The sequence below is a fragment of the Nerophis ophidion genome, linkage group LG01 (genome assembly GCF_033978795.1).
Source record: "Nerophis ophidion isolate RoL-2023_Sa linkage group LG01, RoL_Noph_v1.0, whole genome shotgun sequence".
In the NCBI taxonomy this organism is placed as follows: domain Eukaryota; kingdom Metazoa; phylum Chordata; class Actinopteri; order Syngnathiformes; family Syngnathidae; genus Nerophis; species Nerophis ophidion.
In genome coordinates, this window is record NC_084611.1 from 54,405,735 (window position 1) to 54,426,778 (window position 21,044).

Genomic DNA, 21,044 nt, shown 5'->3' on the forward strand with positions numbered 1-21,044 from the left:
ACCATTTGGTCGATACCTACAGTATACAAAAACTCAACCACTTATAAATGGGTTGTACTTGTATAGCGCTTTTCTACCTTCAAGGTACTCAAAGCGCTTTGACACTACTTCCACATTTACCCATTCACACACACATTCACACACTGATGGAGGGAGCTGCCATGCAAGGCGCCAACCAGCACCCATCAGGAGCAAGGGTGATGTGTCTTGCTCAGGACACAACGGACGTGACGAGGTTGGTACTAGGTGGGATTTGAACCAGTGACCCTCGGGTTGCGCACGGCCACTCTCCCACTGCGCCACGCCGTCCCACGCTTATCATTCAGTCTAGGATTTTCTGTGTAAAAACTGGTTTGGTTGGTATTTTAGGAAGTGGTATAGACACATGAAGCCATCATGAAATACAAATTAAAACCCCTTGACAGTCTCTCGAGGACATTTTTACGATTTAAACGTAAGTAGATACATTTTTAATTGGTTATTTTTAGGACTGGATCTGTGTGAGAGATTACAGGGGGGTTCCGTTCTTGAAAGGAAGGTGTATGAAAGAAAATATAGTAATATAAAGTATTCAAATTGAAAGAAAGAGTAAAAAAACTACAAAATCATTCGTAGAGCCCAGACATCTAACTCCCGATAGTAAAGAATCCCAAATGACCTCCCATACAGCTAATCAGTTTTTCATTATCCCATTTCTGATATTTTAGGTTATATATAAGGTTTAATTAAATCAGCCCTTAACTTATTGTTCTATAACAGAATAAATAAATGGAGTAAACTAATTTTGTCGCTGTGGGTGGAGGTGTGGCCGCAGAGAGAGACGTATCATAAACCTGATCGGAATCACCCACAAATTGAAATAATTACTTCTTCATCACATTTCCGACATTTCAAAATCTGCCTGTAACTTTTTGAGTTATGTTACAAACTAACTAACAAAGACATAACCTCCTGGTTGAGGTGAAAGGACAAAGCAATAACTTACTTTTAGAAGACAGACTAATCAGGAGGAGAAAGTTAAAGTACCAATGATTGACACACATACACTAGGTGTGGTGAAATTATTCTCTGCAATTGACCCAACACCCTTGATCACCCCCTGGGAGTTAAGGGGAGCAGTGAGCAGCAGCGGTTGCCGCACCCGGGAATCATTTTTGGTATTTAATACCCCAATTCCAACCCTTGATGCTGAGTGTCAAGCAGGGAGGTAATGGGTCCCATTTTTATAGTCTTTGGTATGACTTGGCCGGGGTTAAACTCACGACCTACCGATCTCAGGGCGGACACTCTATTCTGACAATAATTTCACCACACCTAGTGTGTGTGTGCGTGTGTGTGTGTGTGTTTGGTTGTACTTTAACTTGAACTGTATCTGATTAGCTGATAAGACCTGCTCAGTAGTCTTGTGGTTAGAGATTCCGCCCTGAGATCGGTAGGTTGGGAGTTCAAACCCCGGCCGAGTCATACCAAAGACTATAACAAATGGGACCCATTACCTCCCAGCTTGGCACTCAGCATCAAGGGTTGGAATTCGGGGCTGAATCACTCAAAATAATTCCCGAGCGCGGTCACCGCTGCTGCTCGCTGCTCCCCTCACCTCCCAGTGTGTGAACAAGGGGATGGGTCAAATTCAGAGTTTAACTTCACCACAACTAGTGTGTGTGTGACTGTAACTTTAACTTAGCTGTACTCCACTCTATACATTTCACGGATGCGGACTATTTCTTCAACACATGCTAACTCAGCGGCTTTACGGCTTTTACGTAATCAGCATCATATGTAACCGCCTCCTATATGTAACCAGTCAGTGGAAGTGAATGCAACTCTTATATAACGACTGGCGATCCACTCTAATGTTTACTTCGCAGTGGCAGAGAACCATGTTTAACCCTGCCCCTAGTATGAACGTGAACCTATTTCCATTCTACTCATATGTGTTAGAAGCATGTCATTTTTTGTCTTTCCTTGCCTTTCTTTTGTACATGTTTTTTTTGTTTTTGTTTTTTTTCCCCCTCCCCTTGCATTTCATGGGCGCTGCTGGCTGCACAGCTCCACCCTCCCTGCATGCCTAAAGAGCAGGCCGCCCCAAAGGCAAGAGGGGGGCAACAACATGCATCGTAACATCTTTGCACACCGTGTGCTCAGGTTCACTGACGAGGTCACAGTTAGGTAAGAACACCCCAACCCCGACCCCCATGTTACGTTTGCTCTCTCCTTATTCCGACCATGTCCCTCCTTTCTTTAAATGGAACGGTGACGGAAAATAAACTCTTAAGCCTTTTGTCATCGTCCATGCGAAGCTCTTGGCCTGAAACCATTATGTGCAATGTCATGCGATCGCAGTGAGCCGACCATCTGCTGGAAATAACGGTTGTTCCTGCGCCTCATCACGTGACAAGAAACGGTAGAGCAGTGTTTTGCAACCACCGTGCCGTGGGAGATCATGTAATTTTGCCTAATTGGGTTATTTAATTTTTGGGGGGGGCAAACCAATCAATCAATCAACGTTTATTTTGTATAGCCCTAAATCACAAGTGTCTCAAAGGGCTGCACAAGCCACAACGACATCCTCGGTTCAGATCCCACATCAGGGCAAGGAAAAACTCAACCCAGTGGGATGACTATGAGAAACATTGGAGAGGACCGCAGATGTGGGTGACACTCTAGGGGAGACCGGATGCAATCGACGTCGAGTGGGTCTGACATAATATTGTGAAAGTCCAGTCCATAGTGGATCTAACATAATAGTGTGAGTCCAGTCCATAGTGGATCTAACATAATAGTGAGAGTCCAGTCCATAGTGAATCTAACATGATAGTGTGAGTCCAGTCCATAGTGGATCTAACATAATAGTGTGGGTCCAGTCCATAGTGGATCTGACATAATAGGGAGAGTCCAGTCCATAGTGGATCTAACATAATAGTGTGAGAGCCCAGTCCATAGTGGATCTAACATAACAGGGAGAGTCCAGTCCATAGTGGATCTAACCTAATAGTGAGAGTCCAGTCCATAGTGGATCTAACATAATAGTGAAAGTCAAGTCCATAGTGGATCTAATATAAGAGTGAGAGTTCAGTCCACAGTGGATCTAACATACTAGTGAGAGTCCAGTCCATAGTGGATCTAACATAATATTGTGAGGGTCCAGTCCATAGTGGATCTAAATTAATAGTGTAAGTTCAGTACGTAGTGGATCTAACATAATAGTGAGAGTCCAGTCCGTAATGGATCTAACATAATAGTGAGAGTCCAGTCCATATTGGATCTAACATAATAGTGAGAGTCCAGTCCATAGTGGATCTAACATAATAGGGAGAGTCCAGTCCATAGTGTACCATGAATTGATTAACGTGGACCTCGACTTAAACAAGTTGAAAAACTTATTCGGGTGTTACCATTTAGTGGTCAATTGTACAGAATATGTACTGAACTGTGCAATCTACTAATAAAAGTATCAATCAATCAGTCCGTAGTGGATCTAACATAATAGTGTGAGAGTCCCGAAAATAACACGTTACAGTAATCCAGACGAGACGTAACGAACGCAAGAACAATGATATCAGCGTGGCTAGTGGACAAAACGGAACAAATTTGAGCGATATTAAAGAGATATAAGAAGGCCAAACCAGTAATTATAATCTGCAAATAATGTGCCATTGTTGAGTGTCTGTGCTGTCTAGTGTAATACTCTTCCATATCAGTAGGTGGCAGCAGGCTGCTAATTTTGCTTTGTAGATGTCGGGAATAGGGTTACACGGTATACCGGTATTAGTTAAGTACCGCCATTTTCAGTAGTATAGCGCCTCTGTACCGTACCGGTCTCGCAACCCCGGCGTCCGTCGTCACGTCGTGTCATTGCTGGTTTACCAGCAGATGAGCATGTTCGGCAGCGCACAATCACAGAGTACTTACAAGCAGACACAGTGTGTAGACAGAAAAAGGAGAACGGACGCATTTTTGGTTTAAAAACTAACAATAAAGGCGAAGTTATAACACTGAAACAGAAAGAGGTGCTTTAAGACATGGTTAGCTAGCTAGCGGCTAAAGTCTAGCCGCAGTCGGCAGTGTTTTTGCGACTTCTTAAATCACTAATCCTCATCTCAATGGGGACAAAAAAAGTATGTATCTTACAAGTATCATCTCTGCAGGACGAGGAACAGCTAACCATGCTTCTCTACAGCATCAAAATGTAAACAAACGCCATCCACTGTAATGATAACAAGTACAGGCTTGCATCTATTCGATACTACTATGATTACGTCAATATTTTTTGGCATCACAACATCTTCTTTCATTTAAAAAAAATTCATATTATGTTTATAAACTCAGTAAATACGGCCCTGGACACATGAGGACTTTGAATATGACCAATGTATGATCCTGTAACGACTTGGTATCGGATTGATACCCAATTTTGTGGTATCATCCAAAACTAATGTAAAGTATCAAAACAACAGAAGAATAAGTGATTATTACATTTCAACAGAAGTGTAGATAGAACATTTTAAAAGAGAAAGTAAGCCGATATTAACAGTAAATGAACAGGTAGATTAATAAATCATTTTCTACCATTTGTCCTTAATAATGTTGAGAAAATAATAGAATGATATGTAATATGTTACTGCATATGTCGGCAGACTAAATTAGGAGCCTCCGTTTGTTTACTTACTACTAAAAGACAACTTGTCTAGTGTGTTTAGTATTTTATTTCAGGACAAACTTGCAATAAGTAAATGGTAAATGGGTTGTACTTGTATATATAAGAAACATACTGTAATTCCTTGAATTACCGCAGGGCATATAGTATGCGCCTGCCATGAATTACTGCCGGGTCAAACTCGCTTCGCAAAATAATTAGCGCATGCTTAGTATTACCGCCTGGTCAAACTCGTGACACTTCCCCTGTCATCATTTTCAAAATGGAGGAGGTTGATTTAAATACCGGTAATTTGAAATCGCATAAAGGGAAGAAGATTAAGAGCTATTCAGTAGGATTTAAGGTCTAAGCTTACATCACACTCAAATTTTTACTGCATGTCTCTGGTAAGTGCCGTAGTGAAAAGAGGTTTTAAAATAATTAGCGCGTGCTTACTTTTACCGCATTCCTTTGGTGAGCGCAGGAGTGAGAAGAAGTTTTAAATTAATTAGCGCCCCGGCGGCAATTCAAGGAAAAACGGTATGTTTAATATACCTTAAGACTTTTGGTTAAAATAAAGCCAATGATTGTTGTTTTTTTTGTGGTACCCTTTATTTGCAAAAGTACCGAAAAGTATCAAAATCATTTTGGAACCAGTATCGGCACAACACTAGTCGGGAACATGGTTTGTTGCGATCACAATATCCGGAAGGCAGGGTGAAGGTAAAAAGGTATCGAACGCTTCAACCAATAATAAGCAAAAGGCGAGTGCCCCTAAGAAAAGGCATTGAAGCTTGACTTTGCAAAACAAAACTAAAACCGAACTGGCTGCAAAGTAAAGAAAAACAGAATGCTGGACTGATTGATTGATTGATTGATTGATACTTTTATTAGTAGATTGCACAGTACAGTACCTATTCCGTACAATTGACCACTAAATGGTAACACCCGAATAAGTTTTTCAACTTGTTTAAGTCGGGGTCCACGACAGCAAAGACTTGCAGCGTGTGGAGCAGAAGGCGTCCACAAAGTACATCCGTAACATGACAATGTCCCCAAAAAGAAGGATGGCATCCAGCACAACTTAAATAGACTTGATTGCAAAGCGGGTGGGAAGGGGGGGGGATATCTCTCAAAGGGAGACAGGAAAATAAAAAAAAACAAGAAAAGCCACCAAAATAGAAGCGCAAGACACTACACCCAGGACGTCACCAAATAAGTCAGTGGGTGAATTGACAGGTGGTGACAGTACACTTACTTTGAGACAAGAACTATATTGATGCATGCTTGGTTATGGTTTGAATTCATATCCAACAACTGCCAGAAAGACTTTTTACCGTCAATCCCGGCTGCTGAGTTTCATTTTTTTAAATGTTTTCTATCGGAGGTGTGCCTTGGGATTTTTTCAATCCAAAAAATGTGAAAAGGTTTAGAAACACTGCAGCAGAGGACATGCGCGTTCTAGTGGTGACGTGAACGCTGGCTTCTCTCCACCTTCGACTGGCACATTCTTTCCCACTTAGACCTGGTTTCCCTGGCAACTCGGGAGACTTTCATCCGTGTGGATGTATAGCGATGATAAAATGGAGATGGCGCCTCAGAGCACATGTTTCTGCACTGTCTGACGGTCTTCCTTCCTCTCTTTGTCCCCTGCTTATGTCTCTCTGTCCCTTTTTCCCCACCCATATAATTTTTTTTCCCCTTTACTCATTTTTCTCTTATTTTCGACCATTGTTTCCAACCATGTCCACGCTTGTTTCCTCGCCGTCTCCACGCCGACCTCCACCTTACTTCTCCGCTGCTATGTTACGCTGGGTGCAGCGACCTGCAGCCGTCACTGGACAGAGTGAGGAGTGCCAGCACCACATGTCTCAGACCAGACTCCAACTTTCACTCTTCTGACAGAGACAGGTATTCAAAAAACAAAGTCCATAATTTGTGCACACCGACTTAAACATATTCTCACATTTAAAAAAATGTGCATGGCCTTTTCGCCATAGTTTATTTGTCCTCACATCACGGTACTTGTCATGTTTACAGTACAGGCCAAAAGTTCACTCCTGGTCTGATATTGTAATTGTAAAAACCCCGTTTCCATATGAGTTGGGAAATTGTCTTAGATGTAAATATAAACGGAATACTTTTCAACCCATATTCAGTTGAATACGCTACAAAGACAAGATATTTGATGTTCAAACTCATAAACTTTATTTTTTTTTGCAAATAATAATTAACTTAGAATTTCATGGCTGCAACACGTGCCAAAGTAGTTGGGAAAGGGCATGTTCACCACTGTGTTACATCACCTTTTCTTTTAACAACACGCAATAAACATTTGGGAACTGAGGAAACTAATTGTTGAAACTTTTAAAGTGGAATTCTTACCCATTCTTGTTTTATGTAGAGCTTCAGTCGTTCAACAGTCCGGGGTCTCCGCTGTCAGATTTTACGCTTCATAATGCGCCACAGATTTTTGATGGGAGACAGGTCTGGACTGCAGGCGGGCCAGGAAAGTACCCGCACTCTTTTTTTAACGATGCCACGCTGTTGTAAGACGTGTGGCTTGGCATTGTCTTGCTGAAATAAGCAGTGGGGTCCATGAAAAAGACGGCGCTTAGATGGCAACATATGTTGTTCCAAAACCTGTATGTACCTTTCAGCATTAATGGTGCCTTCACAGATGTGTAAGTTACCCATGCCTTGGGCACTAATGCACCCCCATACCATCACAGATGCTGGCTTTTGAACGTTGCGCCGATAACAGTCTGGATGGTTTGCTTCCCCTTTGGTCCGGATGACACGATGATGAATATTTCCAAAAACAATTTGAAATGTGGACTCGTCAGACCACAGAACACTTTCCCACTTTGTATCAGTTCATCTTAGATGATCTCGGGCCCAGAGAAGCCGGCGGCGTTTCTGGATGTTGTTGATAAATGCCTTTCGCTTTGCATAGTAGATCTTTAACTTGCACTTACAGATGTAGCGACCAACTGTATTTAGTGACAGTGGTTTTCTGAAGTGTTCCTGAGCCTATGTGGTGATATCCTTTCGAGATTGATGTCGGTTTTTGATACAGTGCCGTCTGAGGGATGGAAGGTCACGGTCATTCAATGTTGGTTTGCGGCCATGCCGCTTACGTGGAGTGATTTCTCCAGATTCTCTTTGATGATATTATGGACCGTAGTTGTTGAAATCCCAAAATTTCTTGCAATTGCACTTTGAGAAACGTTGTTCTTAAACTATTTGACTATTTGCTCTCGCAGTTGTGGACAAAGGAGTGTACCTCGCCCAATCCGTTTTTGTGGAAGACTGAGCATTTTTTGGGAACCTGTTTTTATTTCCAATCATGGCACCCACCTGTTCCCAATTAGCCTGCACACCTGTGGGATGTTCCAAATAAGTTTTTGATGAACATTCCTCAACTTTATCAGTATTTATTGCCACCTTTCCCAACTTCTTTGTCACGTGTTGCTGGCATCAAATTCTAAAGTTAAATGATTATTTGTAAAAAAAAAAATGTTTATCAGTTTGAACATCAAATATCTTGTTTTTGTAGCATATTCAACTGAATATGGGTTGAAAATGATTTGCAAATCATTGTATTCCGTTTATATTTACATTTAACACAATTTCCCAACTCATATGGAAACGGGGTTTGTAACAAAAAGTAAACCAATGAATACAACACTTCTCTTAATACTGAAGCCAGTCATGATTCACATATGAGGTAAATAATATTTAATTTTCCACAAAGTTCAAGATGTTTATCAAGATTCTTCTTCCTTGCCGTTTGAACAGCCTCTTAAAGTGGATCATATTAGTATAGTGTTTGACATCTTAGCATAAATATGAGGAAGGTTTTAAGTGTTGTTTGTACATACAAATGTTTTAGATTAGATTTTCTTGTGAGGTTGTATTTGTTCCTTTTTTTTGTGAAGAATTTTTGTACATTCTTGGGTAGCTCCGTGTGTAATTTGATGCAACAAATCATTGAGTTTTAATATTTTTGATTAATAAATTAAGAGTTCATTGCCATCCATCGTCTTCCGCTTATATGAGGTCAGGTCGCAGGGGCAGCAGCCTAAGCAGGGAATCCCAGACTTCCCTCTCCCCAGCCACTTCGTCTAGCTCTTTCCGGGGGGATACTGAGGCGTTCCCAGGCCAGCCTGTAGACATAGTCTTCCTACGTGTCCTGGGTCTTCCCCATGGCCTCCTACCGGTTGGATGTGCCTTATACACCTCCCTAGGGAGGCTTTTGGATGGCATCCTGACTAGATGCCCGAACCACCTCATCTGGCTCCTTTTGATGTGGAGGAGCAGCGGCTTTCTTTTGAGCTTCCCCCCCCGGATGACAGAGCTTCTCACCCTATCTCTAAGGGAGAGCCCCGCCACACGGCGGGGGAAACTTATTTTGGCCGCTTGTACCCGTGATCTTGTCTTTTCGGTCATAACCCAAAGCTCATGACCATAGGTGGCGATGGGAACGTAGATTGACTGGTAAATTGAGAGCTTTGACTTCCGTCTTAGCTCCTTCTTCACCACAACGGATCGATACAGCGTCCGCATTACTGAAGACGCCTCACGATCCACTCTTCCCTCACTCGTGAACAAGACTCCAAGGTACTTGAACTCCTCCACTTGGGGCAGTGTCTCTTCCCCAACACGGAGATGGCACGCCACCCTTTTCCGGGCGAGAACCATGGACTAGGACTTCCCAGTAAGGTTTATTCAGCCGTACCAGAGAGGAGGCTACGCCACATAATCGACCCTTGGAATCAGAAGGAATAGTGTGGTTTTTGTCCATGTCGTGGAACTATGGACCAGTTCTCTACTCTCGGCAGGGTCCTTGAGGGTGCATGGGAGTTTGCCCAACCAGTCTACATGTGCTTTGCGGACTTGGAGTAGGCATTCAACCGTGTCCCTCGGGAAATCCTGTGGGGAGTGCTCAGAGAGTATGGGCTCCCTGTATGATTAATGTCAGAGCTTGGTCGGACCATTTTCCAGTAAGGGTTGGACCCTGCCAAGGTTGCCCTTTGTCACCGATTCTGTTCATAACTTTTATGGACAGAATTTCTAGGCGCAGTCAAGGCGTTGAGGGGATCCGGTTTGGTGGCTACAGGATTAGGTCTTTGCTTTTTGCAGATGATGTGGTCCTGATGGCTTCATCTGGCCAGGATATTTAGCTCTAACTGGATCGGTTCTCAGCTGACTATGAAGTGACCGGGATGAGAACCAGCACTTCCAAGTTCGAGTCCATGGTTCTCGCTCGGAAAAGGAAAGAGTTCATTAGGATAAGGGATAAAGTGAATGGTTGTTTGTAAGGATGTAACGGTATTGCAGAGCGGAAAGCTTAAGCCAGTGGATCCGCCCGCACAGTTAAAAGGAGGTTTGGACACATTTTGGCTTTGCAGTCAAGAAAAATAAAGAGGACAAAACTTGACGGACATACCAAATACAGTTTACAGATATTGTTTTGCATCATCTACAAGCAACATGAGAAGTCACTTGATGAATTATACCCGGAAAATCTTATTGAAAGCCAAGAAAACATCAATTTGTGAGGCATTACAACTTGAAGTTTTTTACGTTTGTTTGCTACTTGTTTTTGTATGTGTTCCTTCACTCGTCTTTGCACTTGGAAAATACCTTTTGGTGGTAATTAATAGATATACAACATGTCATGATTAGTTGTGTGTTTATTTACAATGTGTGTTTACACTTGACGTAAGCGGCGCCTAATTTTCCAAACTAAGGCATTTTTTCCAAGTCATCTCAATGATATTGTGATAATATTGCATTGTGAGATTTTGATATCGTTACAGCCATAGTTGTTTGTCCTTTTGTGCCCTGTAATTGTCTAGTGACCAGTTTATGGTATACCCTGCCTCAGTCTGGGATCGGCCCCGTGTCACCTGTGAACCGGAACAGGATAAGCAGTTGAGAAGGAATGTATCGATTTGGGCTTTCAAAATGAACAAGCTAACTCGTGTGATTAATCCCCAAAAAAGCATTGCATTATTCATGTACACGCTTGAATTAATCATGCAATTTAATTTGGACCATAAGAGATCTTTTACTTTAACCGCTACACGGTCAGTGGTCAGATCAATGAATACTTCAGCACAAAAATGAGTGAGGAGACTCCAACTGGCATTGGCAAATTTCACGCCGAAATTCATCATGAAAAAACTAGAGATGTCCGATAATATCGGACTGTCGATATTTTGGCCGAAAAATGCTTTGAAATGTGATGACGGAAATTATCGGTATCGGTTTCAAAAAGTCCAATTTATGACTTTTTAAAACGCCACTATGCAGAGGGGTACACGGATGTAGGGAGAAGTACAGAGCGCCAATAAACCTTGAAGGCACTGCCTTTGAGTGCCGGCCCAATCACATAATATCTACGGCTTTTCACACACACAAGTGAATGCAAGGCATACTTGGTCAACAGCCATACAGGTCTCACTGAGGGTGGCCGTATAAACAACTGTAACACTGTCATAAACATGTGCCATATAGTAAACCCACACCAAACAAGAATGACAAACACAACAGAACAATTACCAGAACCCCTTACAGCACTAACTCTTCCGGGACGCTACAATATACACCTCCCCAACACTGCCCAACTCAACCTCCTCATGCTCTCTCAGGGAGCATGTCCCAAATTCCATGCTGCTATTTAGAAGCATGTTAAAAAAAATAATGCACTTTGTGACTTCAGTAATAAATATGGCAGTGCCATGTTGGCATTTTTTTCCATAACGTGAGTCGATTTATTTTGGGAAACCTTGTTACATTGTTTAATGCATCCAGTGGGGCATCACAACGTAATTAGGCATAATAATGTGTTAATTCCACGACCGTATATATTTGTATTGGTTGATATCAGAATAGGTAATTAAGAGTTGGACAATATCGGAATATCGGCTATCGGCAAAAAAGCCATTATTGAACATCTCTAGTGTTTTCTAATCATGGCAGACTTGGTAAGAGACAACAAAGACGACTATTTTTGGGACAAATGAGGATTTGCAACCTTATCTTTTTGAAGCTGAACATACGGAGGATGAACTGCTGCTTATAGAAGCTTGCAAGATCACAGGGTGAAACATTGGAGAAGACGGAAGCCGAGAAAATGAGGTCGGCCTGACTTTGACGCTATTGTGGAACTTGGAGCCATGCTATTTGGACATGCTAACCCAAAATAAACCCCAAAAAATGTCACGGGGTAGCTGGATCAAATGCACAACTGTCTATCGAGTGAGTCACTTGGATATAGATTATTATACACACAGTTGTAATAATGCATCCAGCGGGGCATATCACAACAAAATTAGGCATAATAATGTGTTATTCCACGACTGTATATATCGGTATCGGTTGATATCGGAATCGGCAATTAAGAGTTGGACAATATATAAGAATATCGGCAAAAAAGCCATTATCGGACATCTCTACTTGTTACTCACTGCAAACTTCATGAGAGCCAACGAACACAATACAATTCCATTTGCTGTACAATGTCTGCGGTCACTGGAAAGCTGACTGTTAGGATGTTGATATATTCCCATTTATACAAAGAATTAATCATAATCTTCACAAAAATAAAAAAGGGGGGTGGAGCCAAGCATTTGCTCATGTCTTTTTTGCCATCTCCGGGTGAAACTAAAGTTAAAGTACCAATGATAGTCACACATACACTAGGTGTGGCGAAATTATTCTCTGCATTTAACCCATCCCCTTGTTCCCCCCCTGGGAGGTGAGGGGAACAGTGAGCAGCAGCAGTGGCCGCGCCCGGGAATCATTGTTGGTGATTTAAACCCCCAGTTCCAACCCTTGATGCTGAGTGCCAAGCAGGGAGGTAACGGGTCCCATTTGTATAGTCTTTGGTATGACTCGGCCGGGGTTTGAACTCACAACCTACCGATCTCAGGGCGGACACTCTAACCACAAGACCACTATGTCCTAACCCTTTACCTATTAAAGTGGAAGGTACTATTTATGATTGAGAATGAACTTTTACTAGCTCCGATTATGATAAAATTGTCAAAATTGGCATTTGTAGACATGTCCTTGGATAGATGTTTACATCTATCCCTCTGTTCTAAAAGAACACAACCTATAAGGTTTGATGTGCACATCTGAATATTTCAGTTGGGCTGGCCGGTCATTGTGGCCCATTGGGTGGGTAGGTCTTTATTGTCATTGCACAAGTACAACGAAACTTTGTTTTCAGCACAAACCCGTTCAAGATTAGACAAACAAACAGTGTACAGGGTTACAGAACAGCAAAGCTGAGTGGTCGCCACGAGGCGCCCCGTAAAAGGTGGGAAAAAGGTAAAACACTGGGGAAAAAGATGAGTAAAAAAAATACAATCTAGACTGGTCTCCTAAGGGGGCCTAGTCTGGAGTGGGAAAAAAACCTCCATGCAATGCACACATAAACACGTTACATTTAATCACGACAAACTCGCAACAGAGGGGCGGGGAGTTGGGGCCCTGGAAGGCTGCTTTGACGCGCTGCCATCAGACCATCACCCCGAAGGGAAAAAGCGGTGGTGAAGGCGTGGGGTGGGGTGTGTGTGCATGTATGCCCAATTGTCTTGGGTGTGAGGATGTAATGTTTTTTAGACTGAGGCCGATCTGCAAAAGTTCGACTCCAGGTGTCATTGATGAGGGAGGGAGATCAAAAGCGTCCATCTTTGAGGTGTTTTTCAGAACAGCCTAGTCCTGTTTCCACAGCATCAAGGCCATTCGAGGGAGTCAAATCGTAGATTAGGTGTGACGTCTCGGTGGCATTGTGGTGACGAGTTGTTCTCTCGTGGGTGCAGCAGGAGATGGAACACAGCGTGAGGTTAGGGATAAGAATTTATTTATATAATAAAACAAATTAAGAACAAAAACACTTGCACAAAGGTACTAACCAAAAACCAACAGAACTAGCTTGGGAGCTAGAAAAAACAAAGGGCGCTAGCGTGGAAGCTAGGGACATAAACAAACAAAATAGCATAGAAGCTAACAAGTATACAAAAACAGATTCACCACAATGCTGGAAGAGAGGCGTCAGCTGTTGCGTGTAGCAAGCAAGAGTCCAAGACTGAATGTCAAACAGAGGCGGGCATATATTGGGAGATAAATAATCAAGGGCAGGTGCGCGTGATCAAAGCAGAGACAGGTGACACTAAATGAGTAACTATGACAACAGAAACAAAACCAGGAAGTGCCACAAAGAACTGAGGAAGACAAATACTAGACAGAATGTGATAAACAGAACCAAAACCAGAATATGCCATGATCCAAGACGTGGATCTAGGGACAGATACCAGATGTCCCAAAATTTTAACATGAACCCCCCCCCCCACAAAAAAGTCCAAACATGAAGGGAGGGAGGACACGGTGGAGGGTCGCCAGGTTGCATGTCCCCGAATCCACAGAGGACAAGCCATGTGGCGGCGTCGGATGGAACGCCGCTGCCGTGAAAGTCTTGGGAGGCGTCCTCATAGAGGCCACACACGTGGCCGACGTGGAGGAGGAAGCGCCGGGCGAGGAGGACGACCCCGTAGAGGCCACACCCGTGGCCAACGTGGAGGAGGGTGCTTCAGCGCCGTCGTCATGGCAGGCTTTGAAGCTGCAGACGAGTGTGCGGGGACTGCAGCCAAAGCAGGCCCAAAAACAGCAGGCGAAGACGGGGCGGTTGCTTCAGCCGAATCAGGTGTCGTTGTCGTCGTGGAGACAGGCGTCGTCGTCGTGGAGACAGGCATGGACGCCGCAGCAGACGAGTCAGGTACGGACGCCGCAGCAGACGAGTCAGGTGCAGAAGCCGGCAGAGGAGCCGGCACTGGTCTCAGCCGAGGAGCGGGCACTGGTCTCAGCCGAGGAGCGGGCACTGGTCTCAGCTGAAGAACAGGTGCTGGAGTGGGATCCAGCATGAAGTCCCGTGCTGGAGTGGGATCCAGCGTGAAGTCAGGTGCTGGAGTGGGATCCAGACCTCGACTAGAAGTATGACATGGACTCGGACTAAGACTATGACTATGACAAGGACAGGGACCAGGACTCGAACTATGGTCGGACTAGGACAAGGACTAAGACTATGAACAAGACTATGACAAGGACTAAAACTATGACTAAGACTATGACTAAAACTGGGACTATGACAAGGACAGAGACCAGGACTCGAACTATGGCTATAATTGTGACCAGGACTTGGGCTAGGACTAAGGCTAGGACTCAGGCCAGGGCTAACTACAGCTAGCCGTGGTGCCGGTGGAGGCGGCCTAGGAGAAGCTAGCCGGAATACCGGTGAAGGAGGACGTATAGGAGGTTGCGGCCTGGCGGGACGAAAGACCGGTGGAGGAGGTCTTTGTGGAGGAAGAGGCTTGGCTGAACGCCGCTGTGCTACCTCAGTAGCACAGCTACCAGCACGAGCCCCCCCTTCCACAAGTGGATGCCAGACGCGCTGTCCATGGTCTAAAACTACCCCTAGCGGTGGGTGGGGGGAGGAACAGAAAGAGGTAGACAGGGAGGACGGAACAGTCACTGGGGAAGGGGGCCAAGTCACAGGTAGAGGCGTTCCAGAAAATAAAGATTTATATTGGGACTCAAAACAAATGTCCTTAAGAAGCGTGACGGCTTCATTTAAATCCCCTGTGGACGACTGAGGGAGTGCATGTTTCAAAAAAAATTCCTCATCTCCACTATCCTGAGGAGACGTCGGAGGAGTGACGTCACGGCTGGATAACTGTGACTGACAGGCCAGCCGGAGGATTGAAAGGAAGGACAAAAAAAAGGATTACCAGACATGTAGGGTGAGTCCTGGACGGGTTGGAACTGGCTGTGTCCATGAGGTAGTGATGGCGGGGTTAGCGCGTCTCTGTCGCTAGGCGAAGCCTTTCCCCGTGACTTCCGCCCTTGCTGATGCGTGCGAGCCGGGACCACATCGAGTCGAGAGGCGTCGGGGGAAGCCTGGAGACGTCTCCGGGCTCCCAGATCCACTCTGGTGTGTGACGAAAAGTCCCCGCCTCCATTGCTTGGGCTATCTGCCCCGTGAACTCATCAAATGCCTCTATTTCGGCTGCGAGAGAACATTTACTTGCTTGGACTCTTCTGTGACGTCTCGGTGGCATTGTGGTGATGAGTTGTTCTCTCGTGGGTGCAGCAGGAGATGGAACACAGCGTGAGGTTAGGGAAAATAATTTATTTATATAATAAAACAAACTAAGAACAAATTCACTTGCACAAAGGCACTAACCAAAAACCAACAGAACTAGCTTGGGAGCTAGAAAAAACAAAGGGCGCTAGCGTGGAAGCTAGGGACATAAACAAACAAAATAGCATAGAAGCTAACAAGTATACAAAAACAGATTTACCACAATGCTGGAAGAGAGGTGTCAGCTGTTGCGTGTAGCAAGCAAGAGTCCAAGACTGAATGTCAAACAGAGGCGGGCATATATAGGGAGATAAATAATCAAGGGCAGGTGCGCGTGATCAAAGCAGAGACAGGTGACACTAAATGTGTAACTATGACAACAGAAACAAAACCAGGAAGTGCCACAAAGAACTGAGGAAGACAGAATGTGATAAACAGAACCAAAACCAGAATATGTCATGATCCAAGACGTGGATCATGACATTAGGATGTTTGTTTTCCGCGAGCAGACAAAACAATGACTTGTCTGCTCTATTTGTCCATGCTGGGTGCTCTCAAATTCAATTCAATTTTCCTTTTCAGCAAGATTTTCCATGATGTGATCCATCTTGCGATTCAGTTCAGAAATCGCAGCAGTCTGTGTTCCCACAGCCCTGCCCAAACCATCCATTGCGACGAACAGCCTTTGGGCTCCTTGAGTGGCTGCCATCGTCTTACGAATTTGACGATACACCAGAGCTATGCCCAGCCCAATCAGCAAGTGCCCCGCGATCACGGTTCCAAGTAGGTAGATGTCTTCCACGTCCTCGATGGAAAGGACTGAGAGGCACATGATTCTCCATTTGTCCCAGGAATCTCTCACGTACCCCGCAGCAATGGTTCCATCAGGGCAGCCAGGCTCCCCCGAACCTCTTTTCGTCGTAGAAAATATATTGTCAATTGCGTCAAGAGTCCAGCTGATCATATCCATGTCTGATGTTTAGATTTGAGGACAGCGCAAAGAAAGAGGCTTCAAAAAAGTTAAGACAAGACAAAAACAAAGAGAGCAAGCTGGGAGAAGAGGGAGTGGGAAAAAATAAGACCGCCCTCACAAGAGGCAAGACCGAAAAGACCAAGCCAGGTCCAAGCCACGCCGTAGTAAAATAAATTCCGCGAAGTCGCTGGTTGGTTAATTGAAGCTTTTCATAGTTAAGAGCATAAAAACACTGTTTAGAATTATATAAATATGTTTTAACATAATTAGAGCCCTCTTGAACATGAAATAACTATATACTCACTTGTACACTCATTTCACCCAATATAGTAGCCACTACTCAGTGGCCTCTAACCGAGTGTCCGCCCTGAGATTGGTAGGTTGTGAGTTCAAACCCTGGCCGAGTCATACCCAAGACTATATAATCGGGACCCATTACCTCCCTGCTTGGCACTCAGGGGGATGGAATTGGGGGTTAAATCACCCAAAATTATTCCCGGGTGCGGCCACAGCTCCTGCTTACTGCTCCCCTCACCTCCCAGGGGGTGAACAAGGGGATGGGTCGAATGCAGAGGACAAAGCTCACCAGCTGATTATGTCAATATAGCAGCACAAGCACGTTAGCTCTGTGATCACGGCACTACGAAAAATTATTCGTCTGCGTAAGTGCTGATAATAACAATATAGGTCACAAACTGTAAATAGAGTGTTGTTAGTGGTTTCCGGGTAGTTATTTAAATGGCTTTACGGGTGCAATGGAGAACCTATCATTGACTCCATTGTAAGCAAATTTTAATGTTTTGTTTATTTATGAATTATGATGCATGACAATTTGAGGCAACATTGCAAAAAATAAAAATTTCAAGCAATATCATTGGTTTTTCGTTGCCACCTCTCTCAGTAAATAACTCCGCATTTCCAGGTGCGCCAATACTTTGCCCTGCGAGATTCCCCCCAGGCCCAGGATCTTAGTAGAACATGTGGCCCCTGAGGAAGACAGGTATCTAGCCTGACCCGACATGTTGACATATATCCTGTAAGACGTGCGTTGGTGATTGGGTGTGACGGCTGTGGTGACCAGCAGCGCTTTGAACCCTTTGTGACCGCAAAAGGTGTTTTCATCACCCGTTTTTTTGCACCTGAGCTTCTGCTGTGTGCTTGTTCCGATTGTATGCATTTTTTTGGCTTCAAAGGACTTTGTTATAATCGTTCGTGACGGACTAATTCCGCTCTTGTAGTACTAAACAAAAACCGTGCTTGGTGTACACTGTACGATTGCGCAACAAACCATTCTTTTTTTATATTATTTATCATTGCCATATCATGTCTGTTTCTCCTCTTCTTCTCTCTCTTTGGACTATCCCTGTTTACCATGACAGGCAATGTAGCAATACAGCAAGTCCAAACTGTCCAAAGGGCAGCAAAAAAGCCCTGGAGGGTGACAGGTAAGAGTGTTCATGCACTCACACTCATTATTTCATAGTGTTTGTTTCTCATGTTTACATAACATACACTATATTGCCAAAAGTATTTGGGCACCCATCCAAATGATCAGAATCAGGTGTCAAAAATCACTTACCCCGACCACATGGATGACAGTCTGGTGTGGATGAACTTGACTGGCTTGCACAAAGTCCTGACCTGAACCCAATGGAGCACCTTTGGGCATACTTGCCAACCCTCCCGATTTTCCTGGGAAACTCCCGAATTTCAGTGCCTCTCCTAAAAAACTCCCGAATTTCTCCCGATTTCCACCTGGACAACAATTTTAAGGGCATGCCTTAAAGGCACTGCCTTTAGCGTCCTCTCTCAACTGAAAAGGAGACTATTATATATGTCTCCGTTATCAATAGGTTTATCTATAACCCATAAAGTAGGCAGGCACGGACCTATTTCTCAGCGTGTGTTTATCCCAGCCGGCATGTGAATACACCGACATATAACATCCGGATTCCCATCATGCATTGCTTCAAAACTACTGTAAGTAGTAATGTCCAAAAACATAACAAACACGAAGCAGAAGGATAAAGAAGAGACATGGCAACGACGACTAAGAAGAAGAAGTACGCAAGTTCCAAAATGATTGGAAAAAAATAATTTCAGTTCATCCAGGACAGCTCGAAGGGGAAGGGGTATGCTGCCTGCAAATTTTGTAGATCAGACTAATCCATTGAACACGGTGGCCTCTGTGGTATACTCATTCATGAACCGATTATTTATATAAAATATATACACCCGCCGCTACCTCCCCGCCCCTCTTATCTCCCGAATTCGGAGGTCTCAAGGTTGGCAAGTATGCCTTTAGGATGAATTAGAACGGACACAGAGCGAGGCCTTCTCGACCAACATCAGTGTGTGACTTAACCAATGCGCTTCTGGAAGACTGGTCGAAAATTCTTATAAACACACTCTGCAACTTTGTGGACAGCCTTCCCAGAAGAGTTGAAGCTGTAATAGCTGCAAAAGGTGGACCCAGATCAAATTGAACCCTATGGGTTAGGAATGGGATGGCACTTCAAGTTCATATGTGAGTCAAGGCAGGTGGCCAAATACTTTTGGCAATATAGTGTACTTTTATTAACTGATCATGAATGTAGACCATTTTTTTATTATGCTCTGTTTCTGTTAAGGGTGCTGTTCCATGTAAAAATACTGCAACCGACCGGAGTTACATTAAATATAGATACACTGTTTGTAAAAACCCTACATTCACTAACATACAGTCATGGTCAAACGTTTACATACACTTGTATAGAACATAATGTCATGGCCGTCTTGAGTTTCCATTAATTCCATCCATCCATTTTCTACCGCTTATTCCCTTTTGGGTTCGCGGGGGGTGCTGGCGCCTATCTCAGCTACTATCAGACGTAAGGCGTGTACACCCTGGACAAGTCCCCGCCTCATCGCAGGGCCAACACAGATAGACAGACAACATTCACACTCACATTCACACACTAGGGACAATTTAGTGTTGCCTATCAACCTATCCCCAGGTGCATGTCTTTGGAGGTGGGAAGAAGCCGGAGTACCCGGAGGGAACCCACGCGTTCACGGGGAGGACATGCAAACTCCACACAGAAAGATCCCGAGCCTGGGATTGAACCCAGGCCTGCAGGACCTTCGTATTGTGAGGCAGACGCACTAATCCCTCTGCCACCGTGAAGCTCCGTTTCCAATAATTTCTACAATTTATTTTTTTCATGATAGAGTGATTGGAGCACATAATGGTTGGTCACAAAAGACATTTGTGAAGTTTGTGTCATGATCCGCGGTCCGGATCATGTTTTCATTATGTTCTGTTAGTTTGACTCCATTGGTTCCTGTTTTTTTGTGCTCTCTTGTTTGTTTTGGTTGCCATGGTTGCGTATTAGTTTCACCTGCCTCTTGTGTTCTGGACGCTCACCTGACTCTAATCAAGAGACGATTATTTAAGCCTGCAAGTCAGTCAACCTGGCGTTATTATGGGTGTCATGCCACAGTTTCTTGTTTGGCTCATGCTTTGCAACGGAAGTTGTGGATGTTTCATGCCCTAATCTCTGCCTTAACTTCCGTGTCGATAGGCATGGCACGCTTGTTGGTGTCATGTCTGTGATCATGTTTTGTTTAAGTCATGTTCTGTTTGGTTTTTGGACACTAAGTTCCTGCTTTTTCACGCTCTTGTTTTGTCACCATAGCAACCATTAGTTTCACCTGTTTCCCATTTTGAGTCATGCACCTGTTTTCAATAATCATGTCACTATCATTTTAACCAATAGTTGCCAGGAAGTCAACCTGGCGACATTACCTCAGTTCACTTCATGCCATTGTTCTTCTGATACTCATGTCTGTTCAGTTATGCTTCTTGCCATGCCACGTAAGTTTTGTGTTTTCATGTCACAGTTAACGAGTTTTGCTTCATGTTCATAGTTTCTGCCTTTGTGCAAGTTTTTGTTTCATTAGCCAAGTTTTTGTACTTCCGCGTTGTGCGCGCCTTTTGTTCCTGTTTTATAGTAATAAATAAATATGTCCTTACCTTAATGCCTTGCCCGGACCAACTTTCCTTTACATTCCGAGAAAACCAACCCCAAAGTCCACGTACCTACAGTTGGATAATTAAATCAAGTTTTTACCTGCACGCCTTGTCCAGAGTAGTCCGTTTGCATCCCGGGGAAACAAACCTCCCAGCGCGCTACCTAAACACACCCGTGGCAGTTTGGTTCTTTTATGAATTTATTATGGTCTACTGAAAATGTGACACAGATAAGTCCTTCTGGAGGAACGTTCTGTGACCAGATGAA

General features: G+C 44.0%; 1 protein-coding gene and 1 long non-coding RNA gene across 27 annotated transcripts in view; one reads left to right on the forward strand and one right to left on the reverse strand.

Moving 5' to 3' along the window:
* The window catches only part of rims1b (regulating synaptic membrane exocytosis 1b), a 225,161-nt gene that overhangs the window by 159,242 nt on the left and 44,875 nt on the right, over nt 1-21,044 (forward strand). For 10 of the 25 annotated variants that reach the window (XM_061907362.1, XM_061907409.1, XM_061907397.1 and 7 more), the window contains 3 exons: nt 2,050-2,169; nt 6,458-6,547; nt 18,144-18,209. The exons of 2 other annotated variants lie outside the window; for them this stretch is intronic. In XM_061907362.1, coding sequence (XP_061763346.1) covers nt 2,050-2,169; nt 6,458-6,547; nt 18,144-18,209 — 276 coding nt within the window. The remainder of the gene's footprint in view (nt 1-2,049; nt 2,170-6,457; nt 6,548-18,143; nt 18,210-21,044) is intronic. 13 more of the 25 variants (XM_061907403.1, XM_061907449.1, XM_061907456.1 and 10 more) reach the window with 3 other exon arrangements.
* Nucleotides 1-21,044, reverse strand: part of LOC133557235 (uncharacterized) — a 90,682-nt gene that overhangs the window by 9,346 nt on the left and 60,292 nt on the right. The window lies entirely within an intron of this gene.